This window comes from Schistocerca nitens, chromosome 1 (genome assembly GCF_023898315.1).
Source record: "Schistocerca nitens isolate TAMUIC-IGC-003100 chromosome 1, iqSchNite1.1, whole genome shotgun sequence".
Taxonomy (NCBI): Eukaryota; Metazoa; Arthropoda; class Insecta; order Orthoptera; family Acrididae; genus Schistocerca; species Schistocerca nitens.
The window spans coordinates 450583346-450597292 of NC_064614.1; the positions used below are offsets into that span (position 1 = coordinate 450583346).

Below are 13947 nucleotides of genomic sequence, written 5' to 3' on the forward strand. Positions count from 1 at the left end.
CAGGCAATGGTATGTTAGCAACCTTCACCTTGATTCCATCTCTCTGCCATGTTCACTGCTGCACAAGTTGATGCCTGAGAATGTTCTGGAAAGAACTGAGATGGGGAGACACCTACTGATGGTATACCTTCTCCTTAGTCTTGCAACTTTCATCATCAATTGATCCTGGCAGATAATCACCACCTGAATCTAGCAACACACTTTTCGATTCAATATCCAAGTTCTTTGGAATGCACTGATGAAACATGATTGAAAATGTTTGTTACAGGCCAAAAAACACTATCTAACCAATGAGGAGAGAAACTACAGGAACATATTAGAAACAATTGAAAAGTTACATCACAATGTCCAGCATAGAACTTTTCTGACAATAAACCTAACATCATTCAGGACAACAACTAATGATCAAAGCAAAATGCAATGCAAGACCCTTTGGAATTATGAGAACTAAATTATTCTAAACAGGAGTTGCACCAGAGGTGAACTGACCCCTCATGCTGTTCTAGATATTCTTCATGAAATTTCCATGAAATCAAGATATTTCAGCAAATTTTAGTACACTATTGTCAAAAGCAGAAGAAATGAGGAAAAGTCATGATGTCTGCTGGAAAAAAATGTTAAAAAAATAATTCATTGTTGTGGAAATAAAAGTTGAAAGATGTCTTTTTGCCTTTTCACTGTTCTGATGTTAAACCAATGTGGTTTTTTTCATTTTTTATTACTTTACTTTTACATACTTATCATGGCCACAGTTTATACACATTTATTCTGCATTTGGAAAATCCAGAATAGAATAATGACAATATTATGAAAAGGACGGATTGCTGTTTACTATATAGAAGACATGCTGAATCACAGGCAGGTGCAACAAAAAGACTGCTATACAGTTAAGTTTTAGGTCAAAAGGCCATCTTCTCAATTAGAAACACACATTCACACGACCACAACTCACACATACATGACAACTGTCTGTGGTCACTGAGGCTGGACCAGTCGCCAGAGACAATGATCATATGTGTATGAGTTGTGCTTATGTGAATGTGATCCCTTGCTCATCTTCTATAATAAATATCTGTTCCTTTATGTACACTGTCCTTTTGTTACTCTTAATTATTTTTAATTTTTTGTTTTGTTTTTGTGGTACTTACCAATAAACTGACCATATGCAGCATAGCTTCGAAAGAGTGAGGGATTACTGGGCAGATGTCCAAATTTTTGCAGTTTTCTAATAGCACGAAGGCAGGCAACTGTCACAGTATATTTATAACATGGCAGAAGTTTCTCAAGATTCAAACATCTTGTAACCTCCTCCAAAACAAGTTTAGTATCTGAAGAAAGTGAATCAGCTGTAATTGGAGCTCTGTAAAAATATTTATAAGATTTTAGTGCAACTATGGTGCAGACCTGAATTCTAAAACTACACTTAAATATGGTAAAATCAGTAATGAGTATGATTAATGAAGTCTTATTCCAAAGTATGTAAAGAGCAACTACTACAAATGGACATGTGTATATCCTATCAGATCTCCTTCACACATAAGACAAGTCAAGGGTGAAGGGTGAGATGCTTCATGAAAGGAAAAAAGACAAGGTAAGGAAGAAATTGGAAACATGAACATCAGGAGAGAAAGAGTCCACCCCCTGTAGCTGAGTGGTCAGCATGACAGAATGTCAATCCTAAGGGCCTGGATTCGATTCCCAGCTCGTTCAGAGATTTTCTCCGCTCAGGGACTGGGTGTTGTGTTATCCTAATCAACATCATTTCATCCCCATCAACACGCAAGTCACCAAAGTGGCATCAAATCAAAAGACTTGCACCTGGCGAACGGTCTACCCAATGGGAGGCCTTAGTCACACAGCGACAGGAGAGAAAGAGGCTTTTACAAGCTGCAGAACATAATGGAATATTCGATATGCTGAAATGCCATATCATTGCCCATTACTATAAGATATTAACTGTTCTGTGTATTGTTTGGTATACTGTGACATTTCAACTACTAGCCTGTGTATTTTTCACAAAAATATACCTAATCTACTGTTGCTATCTATATGCTTTTGTAGCCAGTGCTTACCAAAGGAGGAAATTGAAAAGGTTAAGGTTTAACATGTCCTTAATGATGAGGTCATTAAAGATGAAACACAGGCTTAAATTGGGGAAGGATGGTGAAGGAAATTTGCTGCCTCCTTTCCAAAGAAACCTTCTTGACATTTGCCTAAAGTAATTTATGCCTAAAGTAATTTAGGGAACCATAGAAAATCTAAATCTGGATGGTCAGAGAGGGATCTGTACTGCCTTCCTCCATCATCACTGCGTAACCTTGCCTGATCTATGATCTGCAGATGAAATGTGCTTTTTGTTGTGTCCTCCTCTCACTGTACAATTTCCCATCTAGTGGTAAAAAAAACTTAATTCCAAAATACTGAGAAAACATTGTAAATTATAATTAGACTGTACCACTTCTCTGTTGTTTCAGTACACTAAAATACAATTTAAGTGAATATTGGTTGATAAAAACTTATCGTGTGATCAACAAAATGGTAGGGTCATCTTGTTGAAATGTTCCAATGAGTTTCATACCCATCAGATTCAGTCAAAATGCCAAGATGCTGTGTCCTGCATATATATACAGCAAGTGGACCACTAACATCTCCTGTGAGCAGGCCTACCACACCTCTCCAGAAGCAGGTGCAGCACTGGGAATGGGGGGACACAGCATGGCTGGCGGTTGAGGAACGCGGTGTAGCCCTTGTGCAGGTGTTGGACCCTGGTGTCTGTCCATTCGGTCCGCAGACACTCTGCGGCTTTCAGAATGGAGCATTCCTGTTGTACTTTCATAATTGCAGAACCCCATGTTGTGCTGAGTTGAAATCCACTATTTCAGTTTATTAGGTTGTTGTACAGACATATTTCTACTGCCTCTTTGACAAATGAGCCCCGGAACTCACTGGCTCTGCATAGCTTCTTCATTTGTTCAAAATCACCAGTGTGTTCCTCGTTGATGCTATGAATGTGTTTCTGAGGCATTCTGTATGGAGCTGTGATACACATCGGTGTGTCTGCCCAATCTACTGCATCCCATCTTTGTACTCAATACTATAAATAACCAACACCATACAGGCTCAGCTGGTCTTTGGTCAAGCCAAGCGTATCCTTAATTTTCTGCATTGCATGCAAAACGGTCGTTATTTGATGTTTCTCCATTATTCTCACGATATTGGCTACTGGCAGCCCTGCATATGACAGAAATGCCATACATTTGGGTTATTCTTCTTCTTCTTCTTCTTCTTCCAGTTGTCCTCCCTCTTCTTATGCTTTTCAGACTGCTTCTGACTACCCTGTTTATACAAACTTGCCGGGTGATTTGAGAGAGGGATCTGTATTAGGATGTGTAGCCCATTTCCTTGCAGTAAAGGAGTGATAAAAGGAATTACGATATGTGGGCCGGAGCATCTAATTTGTGTGTGTGTGTGTGTGTGTGTGTGTGTGTGTGTGCGCGCGCGCGTGCGTGTGTCCATGTACTGTACTATGAAAACTAGCCACGGCATTATATTGTTTAATAAATGCTATTTGGGCTGCAGTATCTAGCAACTGGCATTACTGAACCTTTCGTCAAGGAAGGAAAGAACTGTTACTACTGAACCAAATTAATGGTTTTCATTCAATGTACCACTATTCTACAAGTGTTGGCAGATCCATTAGACAGGTTGTGACTAGTGCAAGGAACAGCCCAACTACACTTAGTCATTTTCACACTTCTTGATAAATACTTAGTCATCTGCATCACTCGTTTTGGGCGCACACGTTTTTCAGTAACATTTCTCCAACACTGGATGAGCTGACCAAAAAGATAAATGTGTCAATTTCTGTTGACATATTCCAGGGAGTAATGGCTTGTTTCAATGTTTGGTTGCAACACCACAGTAATGTAAATAGTCTATTACTTGGATTTGTTTCAATGTAAATGGGACAGCAGTATGAATGAAACAGGAACATCATTCTTTGTAATCTCTTTTCTCAGTCTCTGTATGTCAATGGTATCATGGAGTGTCACAAAATAGTGAACTTTAAAAGTACCTGTAAAACTTTTGAGTTTGATTTTTACAGCCTTCTGTATAAAGATACACTCAACATCCATCATTTGATATTCTCATATTATTCTGAAGTTTCGGAAACAAGCTATACCAAAAATTACATGTTGAGGACTATTCAAATGGAATTAATTTTAACAGTTTCATGGTGATACAAATTTCTTGTAAAAAAGAACAAAAGCACATAAATCACACTTTTTCTAACCTAGATGCACTCAGCAAAATGTTTCTTAACCAATTACCAGCTGCTTTAAACATTTGGGTTGCTTCTTTTGATGAGAAATGATATATTAGTAATGCAGGCAACAGAAATGTCTCTGAGCAGTTTCTTCAGTTCAGAAAACTGCACTCTTACAAAAGGAACAACACCACACCATTATATAACTGAAGGTACTCCACAACTTCAGATTACACTTATTTTCATCCACAAAAAGTCATTGACAACATTTTTGTGTTGTTTGATATTTCACTATTAGTTTCTGCTACTTGATATTGTCTTCAACTGAATTAGATACACCTACGCAGTAATGTGTAGTACCCAGTTTCATCTGGATGGCGAGTAATGCATTTTCAATTGACTTCAAGGACTAGGCAATGAAAATCCACAACCCACAAAGATGGATTATAATTGGTTCTGGGGTATGCATAGTAGTTTGATGGCATCCCAGATGTGCCGCACAGGACTGAGGCCACAAGTTGGGTGGCCACAAAAGCTTTTGCTGAAGGTACAGGTCAGTTGTGTGGAAATCACTAGGTAGCTCGTATTTTTCACCAGTGTATATCTCAGTGATGTCACTCATATTTAGGTCTTTCACCTAGGTGGCCATGTAATTACAGTTGGGGTGCAGGCAACAAATTAGAGTGCAGCCTCAGTTACAACTAAGGATGGCATCAAGCATATCCCCTGAGTTGATTAGTATGAGAAGCAGTCGGTGAAATATACTAATGTTTTGGAAAGTTACCCTGCTGAGAGCTGCGTTCAAATCTGGACGATGCTGATGCATCATCTGTCACTCTGTCATATCACACATAGCACTGTCTGTACCTGAATGCTTCTAATAAGAGATTACTTGCACAACTAGTTGCTAGCAGCACCCAATCTGCCCACAGTAATTACCAATCCTATACTACCGATTTCCCATGCTTTCAGCAGATCTTTTTTGGGGGCAAATTCTTACAAAAGACATAGCTGCAGAGTAACACAATTCTACTGGACAAACTAAAATGTTATAGTATTCATCACATCCCTCTTGCATGGATGGAGAATGCTGTCACATGAATGGAGGAACATAAAACATGGAGCTCTATGAGGTTTGGTACTGAACTGGCTCTTGTTCTTAATTACATAAATGACATTTCTACGACTTTAAAGGACTGTTAAAAAACTCATGTTAACTGATGACACAAGCACACCAGTCAAGGGCCCAAACTGATTCATATGACACATGGCAAAGATGATTACTGAGCATATCTACATACAACTGGTTCACAACAAACAGTCAAAGTCTTTCTTTCATAAAGAACCATATTGTGCAATTATGAACAAATGAAAATGATCTTCTACTATTAGACATTAATCACTAATGAATTATCAAATGTAACATTCTTTGGGGTCCAGCTACATAACAATCTACAATGGAGACAGCATAAGATAAATTAATTCAAAAGCACAGTTAGCATGGTTTTCTTTTTCTTCTTCCTTTTTTTTCCCCTAAGGTCTATTTGTGCACATTACATTACATTTATTTATGTTGAGGGTCAGTTACCAATCTTTGGACCCTGCAATGATAATTTATAAGTTCCTCTGTATTTAATAAAAGTGACCAGTCAATTTTACCTTCCCGTACAGTACTGTCACCTGCAAACAGCCTTATCTGCCAGTTACATACTATCAAACTACATTGAGATATGCTAGACACTGATTTTGCTTTTGATGGTCTTCCAATGAAGAATAGTGTATTGAGTATTCAGTTCTGTTCCCAAAGAGTCTTTAGTCCAGCCACACATCTTTCCAGAAATTCCATGTGCATACATTTTGTTTGCTAGGCAATGGTATAGAACTGTATCAAAGGATTTCTTAATGCTCTGCTCTCTCCTGTTTTCTGTATCACATGAAGAAATCAAGCAACCTTGGTTTTTAAACAAGCAGCTGACTTGGAAACAATGTTGTTTTCTATAGAGAAGTTCTTCAGTCTCCAGACAAGTCATCATATGTAGGCACACAGTACTTACATTAGCGAAATTGCTCTTATAATGCACATTTCAACAGGCCTCTATTCTTACGACAAAAAGACAACTACTGTTCTATGATAAATAATGTGTCCATGCAGATATTGCACTAACAACAGAAGACAAAATAGTCATGAAAACATAACTGAGGAAGTAGCAGCTTCTTTTAAAGTAGTGGCTTCCCTTGTAAATAATTTTATTATGTTCAATTTAGCTTGATTAGCTACAAATAGTTTTTTTTTTAGCTGGTAAACAACAGTTAATTGTTAGTGCAATTTCTAACAACTGCTTTGCAAAACTTGAATGAAAGCTCACCCTTGATGATGTGATCTAGAGAATACTATGAATGAATGAATGAATGAATGAATGAATGAATCAGTCAGTCACAGTAATAAATATTACAAAATAAACACGACACACAACAAAAATAAGAAAAATGAAGAAATTTAACTTATGAAAACTAAAATAAGTAACTTTACCCTTGTTGAACAACTGATATAACAGGTGTGACTGTAGCTCCTAAAGCTTCTACCAGTGCAGCTCTGTAATAATTGTCTGAGTAACGGTTTTTGCTGTTATCATTGTACTTAAATAGATCCAAGAGAAAACGAATGACATCAGGTGGGCAAATGCCATGAGCATTTCGTAGTCCAGCCATTGCCAATGGTATTGTCTGAAAGAAGCTGATATGAGTATAAGACACACACAGAGTTAAAACTTTTATTAACAGGTCAGTTTTTCTGAAGGCAGCAGGTGAATAGAATGTTCACATGCCCATATAGTATTCTACAGTATTAAAATGAAAAAATGTTAATAAAAATAACCCATAGGACTTTAACACATTAAAACATGAACATACTAATCAAATTAATGTATCATAAATTCTAAAGCATTGGAATGTCAGTTACTTGTCACTATATTCAAAGCGAAATAAATATCTGAAGCAGCTCATATTGAATTATGCTAAATTATTTTCAATGCAAGGAAAACCTTTAAAAATTAATTGATTCATTTGATGACTGGAGCATGTCCACCGCTGATCTTCAACAACATTACAAGCTTATATAATCTCAACACATTCAAAAACGCACTGACTATAGTTAGTTTCTCTACAGTATGAGTCGCATATATATATAAATAATTACAGTACCTTTTGTAGAAAGTAGTGCTGTAGATTTGCAAAATTATTTTGCCGGATGATGTGTGGACATGAAAACGATCCAAATAGTTTACGGAATATTGCCAACATTGCTGGAGGACCAGCCCAGTTAGCCACCATAGCATTTGCAACCTGCAAATAAGTATATTAAAACAGTGATCACTGTTGTCTTCTGTAAAAATCCATTAGAGACTAACTGAAAATGTTTCTTCTGAAAATACTTCTGAAATACATGTACAAGTTAATTCTACAGAACTAGCTGAAAATCCCTCTACATGCTGTTTCAAAATTACACTGACAAACTCTGAGGGGAAGTAGAAGGTGTCTCGAGGAACAAAGTCACGATAGGAACCCGTGTCCGAAAATGTTATCCAACATCACTACAAAGCATCAAAATTACAGGCACCGGCATCTGTGTATGAATGTATATACACAGGGTAATTCTGAAATGACGTTACAAACTTTCATGGTTGATGGGGGAGGGTAAATGTATCAATTTTAGTTAAGGGATCCTGGTCTGGAAATGAACCACTCGAAAGCTATAAGCAAAAATCATTCTGATACCTCTGATAGTGTAATACATGTATCGGTACTGGTGTTGCTAAGATTGTAGGGTACACAACTTTCAGAGTCGTAGTACAGACCAAAGCAAGAAAAAAAGGTCTGTACACATGGGCTTTAAAATGCATACTTGAGTGGCTATGAGCTCTTGTACATCTCTGCTGCTGTGAAACACATCTTTATTGAAAGAACAAGAGCTCATAGCTCTCTCTCTCTCTCTCTCTCTCTCTGGACTTTGTATCCAGTCCAGATAGCTGTAGGGGACCCCAAAGTGTTAGAGCAAGGCCCATGGAAGTGCCCCTCATGGATGCAACTTAAAACTCTAGTGAAAAAATGACAAAGCACTCAAAACAAAATTCCACAGTTTGAAACATTTCTAAAAAGCAATGGTGCTTGTGTAATTCAAGATACAGCAAATCGACTAATACCCCAAATTTGTAGTAATGACATTTTTGGAATTTAAAAAAAAAAAAGATGTAATGTGGCAGTAATATTTACATTAGTTTGTCTATTGCAAAAGCTATGTCTTGGTTTGTCTCACTCTTTAACATCAACACCATCTGGCACCATGTTAATACAATATGGGCTTTGAGTTTGCTATCGTCAGTCTGGCATGTGAAGTCTCCAAATAACATCTTTTGTAAATATCGCCTAATGGCAATTGCATATAAGACTGTATATTTTTCTTATATTGTTCACGTATATGAGGTTTCATATGCATATTGTCAGTACTTGTACCTACTATGCACAAGGTGTACAACTTTGCTTCCGCCGTTTTTTCCCCAACATTTGAGGCTTTAATGAAACAAATTGGTTACAAATGTATCATTCAAAGTATTTTCCATTGCTGGCCACTACTTTCTTCCATCTTTTGGGCAGTTTACGAATCCTGCATCGAAAAAACTGTTCATCTTTTGAAACTATCCACAAATCAATCCAATTTGTGACTTCTTCATGAGATTGGAAGTGTTGGTCAGCCAGGCCATGCACCATTGATCTAAACAGGTGATAGTTAGAGGGATCAATGTCTGGAGAATACGGCGAGTGGGATAGGACTTCCCATTTTAACGTTTCCAAGTATGTTTTGACCTCTTTTGCAACGTGGGGTCGAGCATTGTCGTGCTGCAAAATCACTTTATTGTGCCTCTCGCTGTATTGCAGCCATTTGTCTTTTAATGCTCCACTCAAATGCATTAATTGCATTTGATAATGAGCACCTGTGATGGTTTCACTTGGTTTTAACACCTCATAGTACATGACGCGAAGCTGGTCCCACCAAATGCAGAGCATGATCTCGGAGCCGCGAATATTCAGTTTGGCCATCAATGTGGAAGCATGGCCAGGATATACCCATAATTGTTTGCATTTAGGGTTATCGTAATGAACCCATTTTTCGTCCCCGGTCACAATGCAATGCAGAAATCCCTTCCGTTTTTGCCTCTGAAGCAACTGTTCACAAACACCGTTCAATGTCTCTTGGTTTCAGCTCACATGGGACACAAGTTCCTTGTTTCTGAATCATGCCGATAGCCTTGAGACATTTTGAAATGGCTTGCTGTGTCACTCCCACTAATCGTGGCAATTCTTGCGATTCTTCACTCAGCAATGTCTCCAATTCTGCATCTTCAAAAACATTCTCTCTTCCACCACTATGCCGGTCTACGACATTAAAATCACCATTCTTGAAGTGTTGAAACCACTCACAACATATTCTTGCACTAATAGTGTCCTTACCATACGTACTTGAGAGCATTCGATGAGACTCAGCCACTGTTTTATTTATATTGAAACACAACATTAACACCTCCCGCAAAGGACGAGAATCAGGCTCGTAAACTGACATTTTCAATCAAGAACAACTTTATTATGCAGACACAAATCGGCTAGTGTTTGAATGAGGTTATGTTGACCAAGGTCCAAACTAGCTGCCTGACATCTGCGATCTGTTTCTTTCGACCGATACTTATCGTTGTCGCCACCTATCGGCAAACAGCGGAAGCAAAGTTGTACGCCCACCGTTATCTGATGATGATGACTCAAAATGCATCAGAAATAAAGTTTTTAATGATCATGACATTTCAATGGAATTACTACATGCCAAGTCTGTGAGGTCGCGTACCTTACAAATGGAAGACTTCATCAGTGAAACAGAAGAAAGAGGATGACTTTAGCACCAGTTTATGGTTCAAATGGCTCTGAGCACTATGGGACTCAACTGCTGTGGTCATAAGTCCCCTAGAACTTAGAACTACTTAAACCTAACTAACCTAAGGACAGCACACAACACCCAGCCATCACGAGGCAGAGAAAATCCCTGACCCCGCCGGGAATCGAACCCGGGAACCCGGGCGTGGGAAGCGAGAACGCTACCGCACGACCACGAGATGCGGGCGCCAGTTTATGCCAACGAAAGGAGCGAAATTCATAGTGTAGAACAAAAAAAGTCTTCTACTAAAGGTGGCTAATTATATAACAGCTCCTGTTATATAATTTAATAATCCACATTTTGTCATTACTGTTGAGTGTTACCTGCCACCCCCTTTCTACACCTAAGATTTAACTCTTGCTTCCCGCTGTCTTTTCGTCCCCTGCTCAGCTGCCCCACTATACTCTCTCCCTATTGCTATACCTGTCCTCCCTCTAAAATCCGTCTACCCTGACAATTACTCATCAAGAGCCAGTGGATGCCACAGACATAGAGATGTGATGCTATCTGATCTTTGTACCTGCCTATACATTATCCATTGTTCATCTACAGGTGACTGTCCTCTTTTTGTACACAGCAAGCACTCCTCGGCACTTGATCTAGAAACATCCACTCGGTAGTGTGCAGTACCCCAATTCACTCTGATGATGGCAGTGTTGAATCACATCATGGGCTTCACAGGAAACTGCCAACATTGGGAGCCACCCTGATCCCTATCACTCAGTGTGCAATACTCAGTGAGGGCTGTTGCACAGATGAACTTAATGGAATTAAGGTCAGGTGACATGGAGGGGCCACATAAGCACTCACACACATGGAACGCCCCTCAAATGAGTCTGGTAATAACTGGGAGCAGTCGAATATTGCTTTATCTTCCTGAATGGGCTACAACAAATAAATATGCTCCACATAGGAATATCTTTACCATACTTCTACTGAGTGTCTGTCAGCAAGTGAATTGCATTGCCTCAAATAGTGTGTGATGTGCTTGTAGAGTGTTATTAGCTGGCATCAACATGCTTCATGACTCATCAGTCCTCATGACCTTTCCCCACACTGCAAGCCTACAAAGACTGTTACTTAAGCACATGCTATCCTCTGTGTCCAGTGACATGCAGTGAGCAAAAAAAATGTGCTAGGCAGTTGTTTGTGTACTTCACAATGAGCATGTGGCACATCTTTTTAGGTGTCTATCTCTGTAGGTCTTTGCAAGGACATTAGGAAATCAGGTGAGGAATTGCTTATTACTACAGATGTGTCCACATGTCCGAAGACTGTAAGAGGGAACATTTTGCAGTGGAGCACAAAGTGGAATGCACTGGAAAGGAGCTCTGGTTCACTCAACCCCCTTTATTCAAGGTACCAATATCTTAGAAACCAAACTCCAGTCCTCTGATGGCTTCATAAGAAAAACTGTCCACATTTAACTAACCATTAAATACACTTCCAGTCTGAAACTTAATATCCTTTCAAATAACCCCATGCCCCCTCCAGAAACTTATTCAGGTACACACACACACACACACACACACACACACACACATACACATACACTCATTTCAGCAACAACTGGTATATGCCACATGACAAAAGATGCATCATGTGGAGAGGTATTCATTTCATAACCATGCTCCTGAAGATACCCATAAAGTGTTGTAATGTAGAAAATTATTACAAGTTGTCACTTTGCATTGAGAACATAGGTTGCTGTGGAGCCAGGAGGAGAGAGATCATTTTCTCATGTTTGCACAGCTGACACTGGCTACTGGGCCGGGCAAGCAGTGTACTTGACAAATGCTGCATGCAATATGTTACACATACTCTCTATGAATCTGAAGAAGTACTATTAAATATTAATTGATCTTTTTCATAATTAGTGTACCAAATTCCTTGGATAACAGAACCATACTGCTAAAATTTCATATCAATAACTTCAATACTTTCGGAGATATGAATTTTTACCTAAAACACATAATAATTGTGCTGGCATTGTGAATCCAAGTTACGGACTGTAATGTATTCATCTACAGTATCAACTGAAACTACAGCCAAGAGGACAGGATCATATAATCCAATTGCTGGAATTTTCTTTAGTTTCATTGCCACAGATTTCTAGTGTAATTAACAGTACATTGGAAAATTATTATTTCATTGAGTTTTGTTTGTGTAAGTGTTTTGGAGAGACTGAGAGAGTGAATGGAGGATATACGTAAAGTGGGAATGTGATATTTTATTAAAACTATGTAAATGTAAGCATGAGAAAGTTGTGTAATAGGGGAATTTGTGACGTATGTCCGAGTGAGCTTGAATTAGCAAAAGGCAGCCAGGAGGGGTGTTTATTAAATTTATTAGTAATTTATTTTGTGGAAAGGTATTATATTTTGTTTGCATTAAATTTTATTTAGTTTCAGAATTATGAAATTTTTAGTCCACATTACTTGTGGTAATCTGATTGGCTGACATCAGAAATACCGTGAGTATAGAAGCTCTCCAGATGATCTGACTGGCTGCTTAACATATTAGCCAATAGGAATTCAGTGCTTCCTGCACATTTGAATAGGGCTTTGTGCTTCAGATCTATGAGCTGAATTTGTACCAAAATGAATAAATCCACACGTATGATCTGTTCTCGTGTAGTTGATGAAAAGTTACTACAGTGTTGTATATTTTGAGAAAGTTTGAGCTTTGTGAGTGACTTATTTTAGGTCATTTCACATGTAAATATTTCAAGTCGTACATAAACTACGCGTTGCATGTTTCGTGCAAATTACGAGACGTTATGGCGAGCACTTCTGTACAAGAAGACTATTGAACAACTGACAGTGTTAACTTGCAAGTAGTCATGGGTCAATGACTGTTTAGGACATTTAAAATATTGGGTCAGACGAAATATCTTCTGGCTGCTGTTGGGTGTCAACTTGTTACAGGCACAGTCAGTAACATTGCATAATTACTGTCGGGATATTAAATAAGGACTAGATAGCTATTTCCTGTGTTTCAAAGACAATAAACAAGCTTACAGGAAATTTTAGACATTTTTCCAATGAGTCATGCAAGAATCCTGAACACCCGATAGTTAAACTAACTTTTAAATGCTGCCCATGGACTGGAGTTATGTGGCCTTTGTGTGGTGGGTATTTAGCTAACATTTCGTCAATGCAGAGTGAAGAGCAGACAACCTGAAACCTATCCAGGTAGGTGGACTGATTGTTAAAAGGGTAGTGAGAGAGCAACCCGCCCCACCGCAATGTAGGTCTTGGCAATGTAGGGTGACTTGCATGAGTCAATGATACAGACAGCCATACTGCAACTGAAACTGCAACAGAGGCCAGAAGCCATACACACCTGCGAGTCCTGAGGATGAGCAGCAGCTTTTTCAGTATGGGCAGGGCAAAACTCCAGTTAATTGATTGATCTGACCTTTTAACATAAGCAAACATGGCCTTGCTATGTTGGTGTGGCAAGTGCCAAAGCAGGAGGAAACTACAGCTGTCATTTTGCCTGAGAGTAGCAGCTCTATTGCATGGCTTAATGATGATGGAATCCTCTTCATTAAAATATTCAGGAGATAAAATAGTCTGGGTTGGGACCAGTCCACAGGATTTCATCATCAGGAAAGACAAAACTGGCATTCTATAGGTCGGAATGTGGACTGTTGCATCGCTTACTTGGGTAGGTGGGTTACAGAGTTTAAAAAGGGGGA

The 13947-nt window shown here is 38.7% G+C and overlaps 1 protein-coding gene across 1 annotated transcript in view; it reads right to left on the minus strand.

Annotated features, from left to right (window-relative positions):
- LOC126251591 (transcription initiation factor TFIID subunit 2) overlaps nucleotides 1-13947 on the minus strand; it is a 135381-nt gene that overhangs the window by 57669 nt on the left and 63765 nt on the right. Inside the window, exons 12-14 of the mRNA XM_049952126.1 lie at nucleotides 7469-7609; nucleotides 6798-6991; nucleotides 1149-1360 (exon numbers count right to left, since the gene is read on the minus strand). Of these exons, the coding sequence (XP_049808083.1) occupies nucleotides 1149-1360; nucleotides 6798-6991; nucleotides 7469-7609 (547 nt within the window). The remainder of the gene's footprint in view (nucleotides 1-1148; nucleotides 1361-6797; nucleotides 6992-7468; nucleotides 7610-13947) is intronic.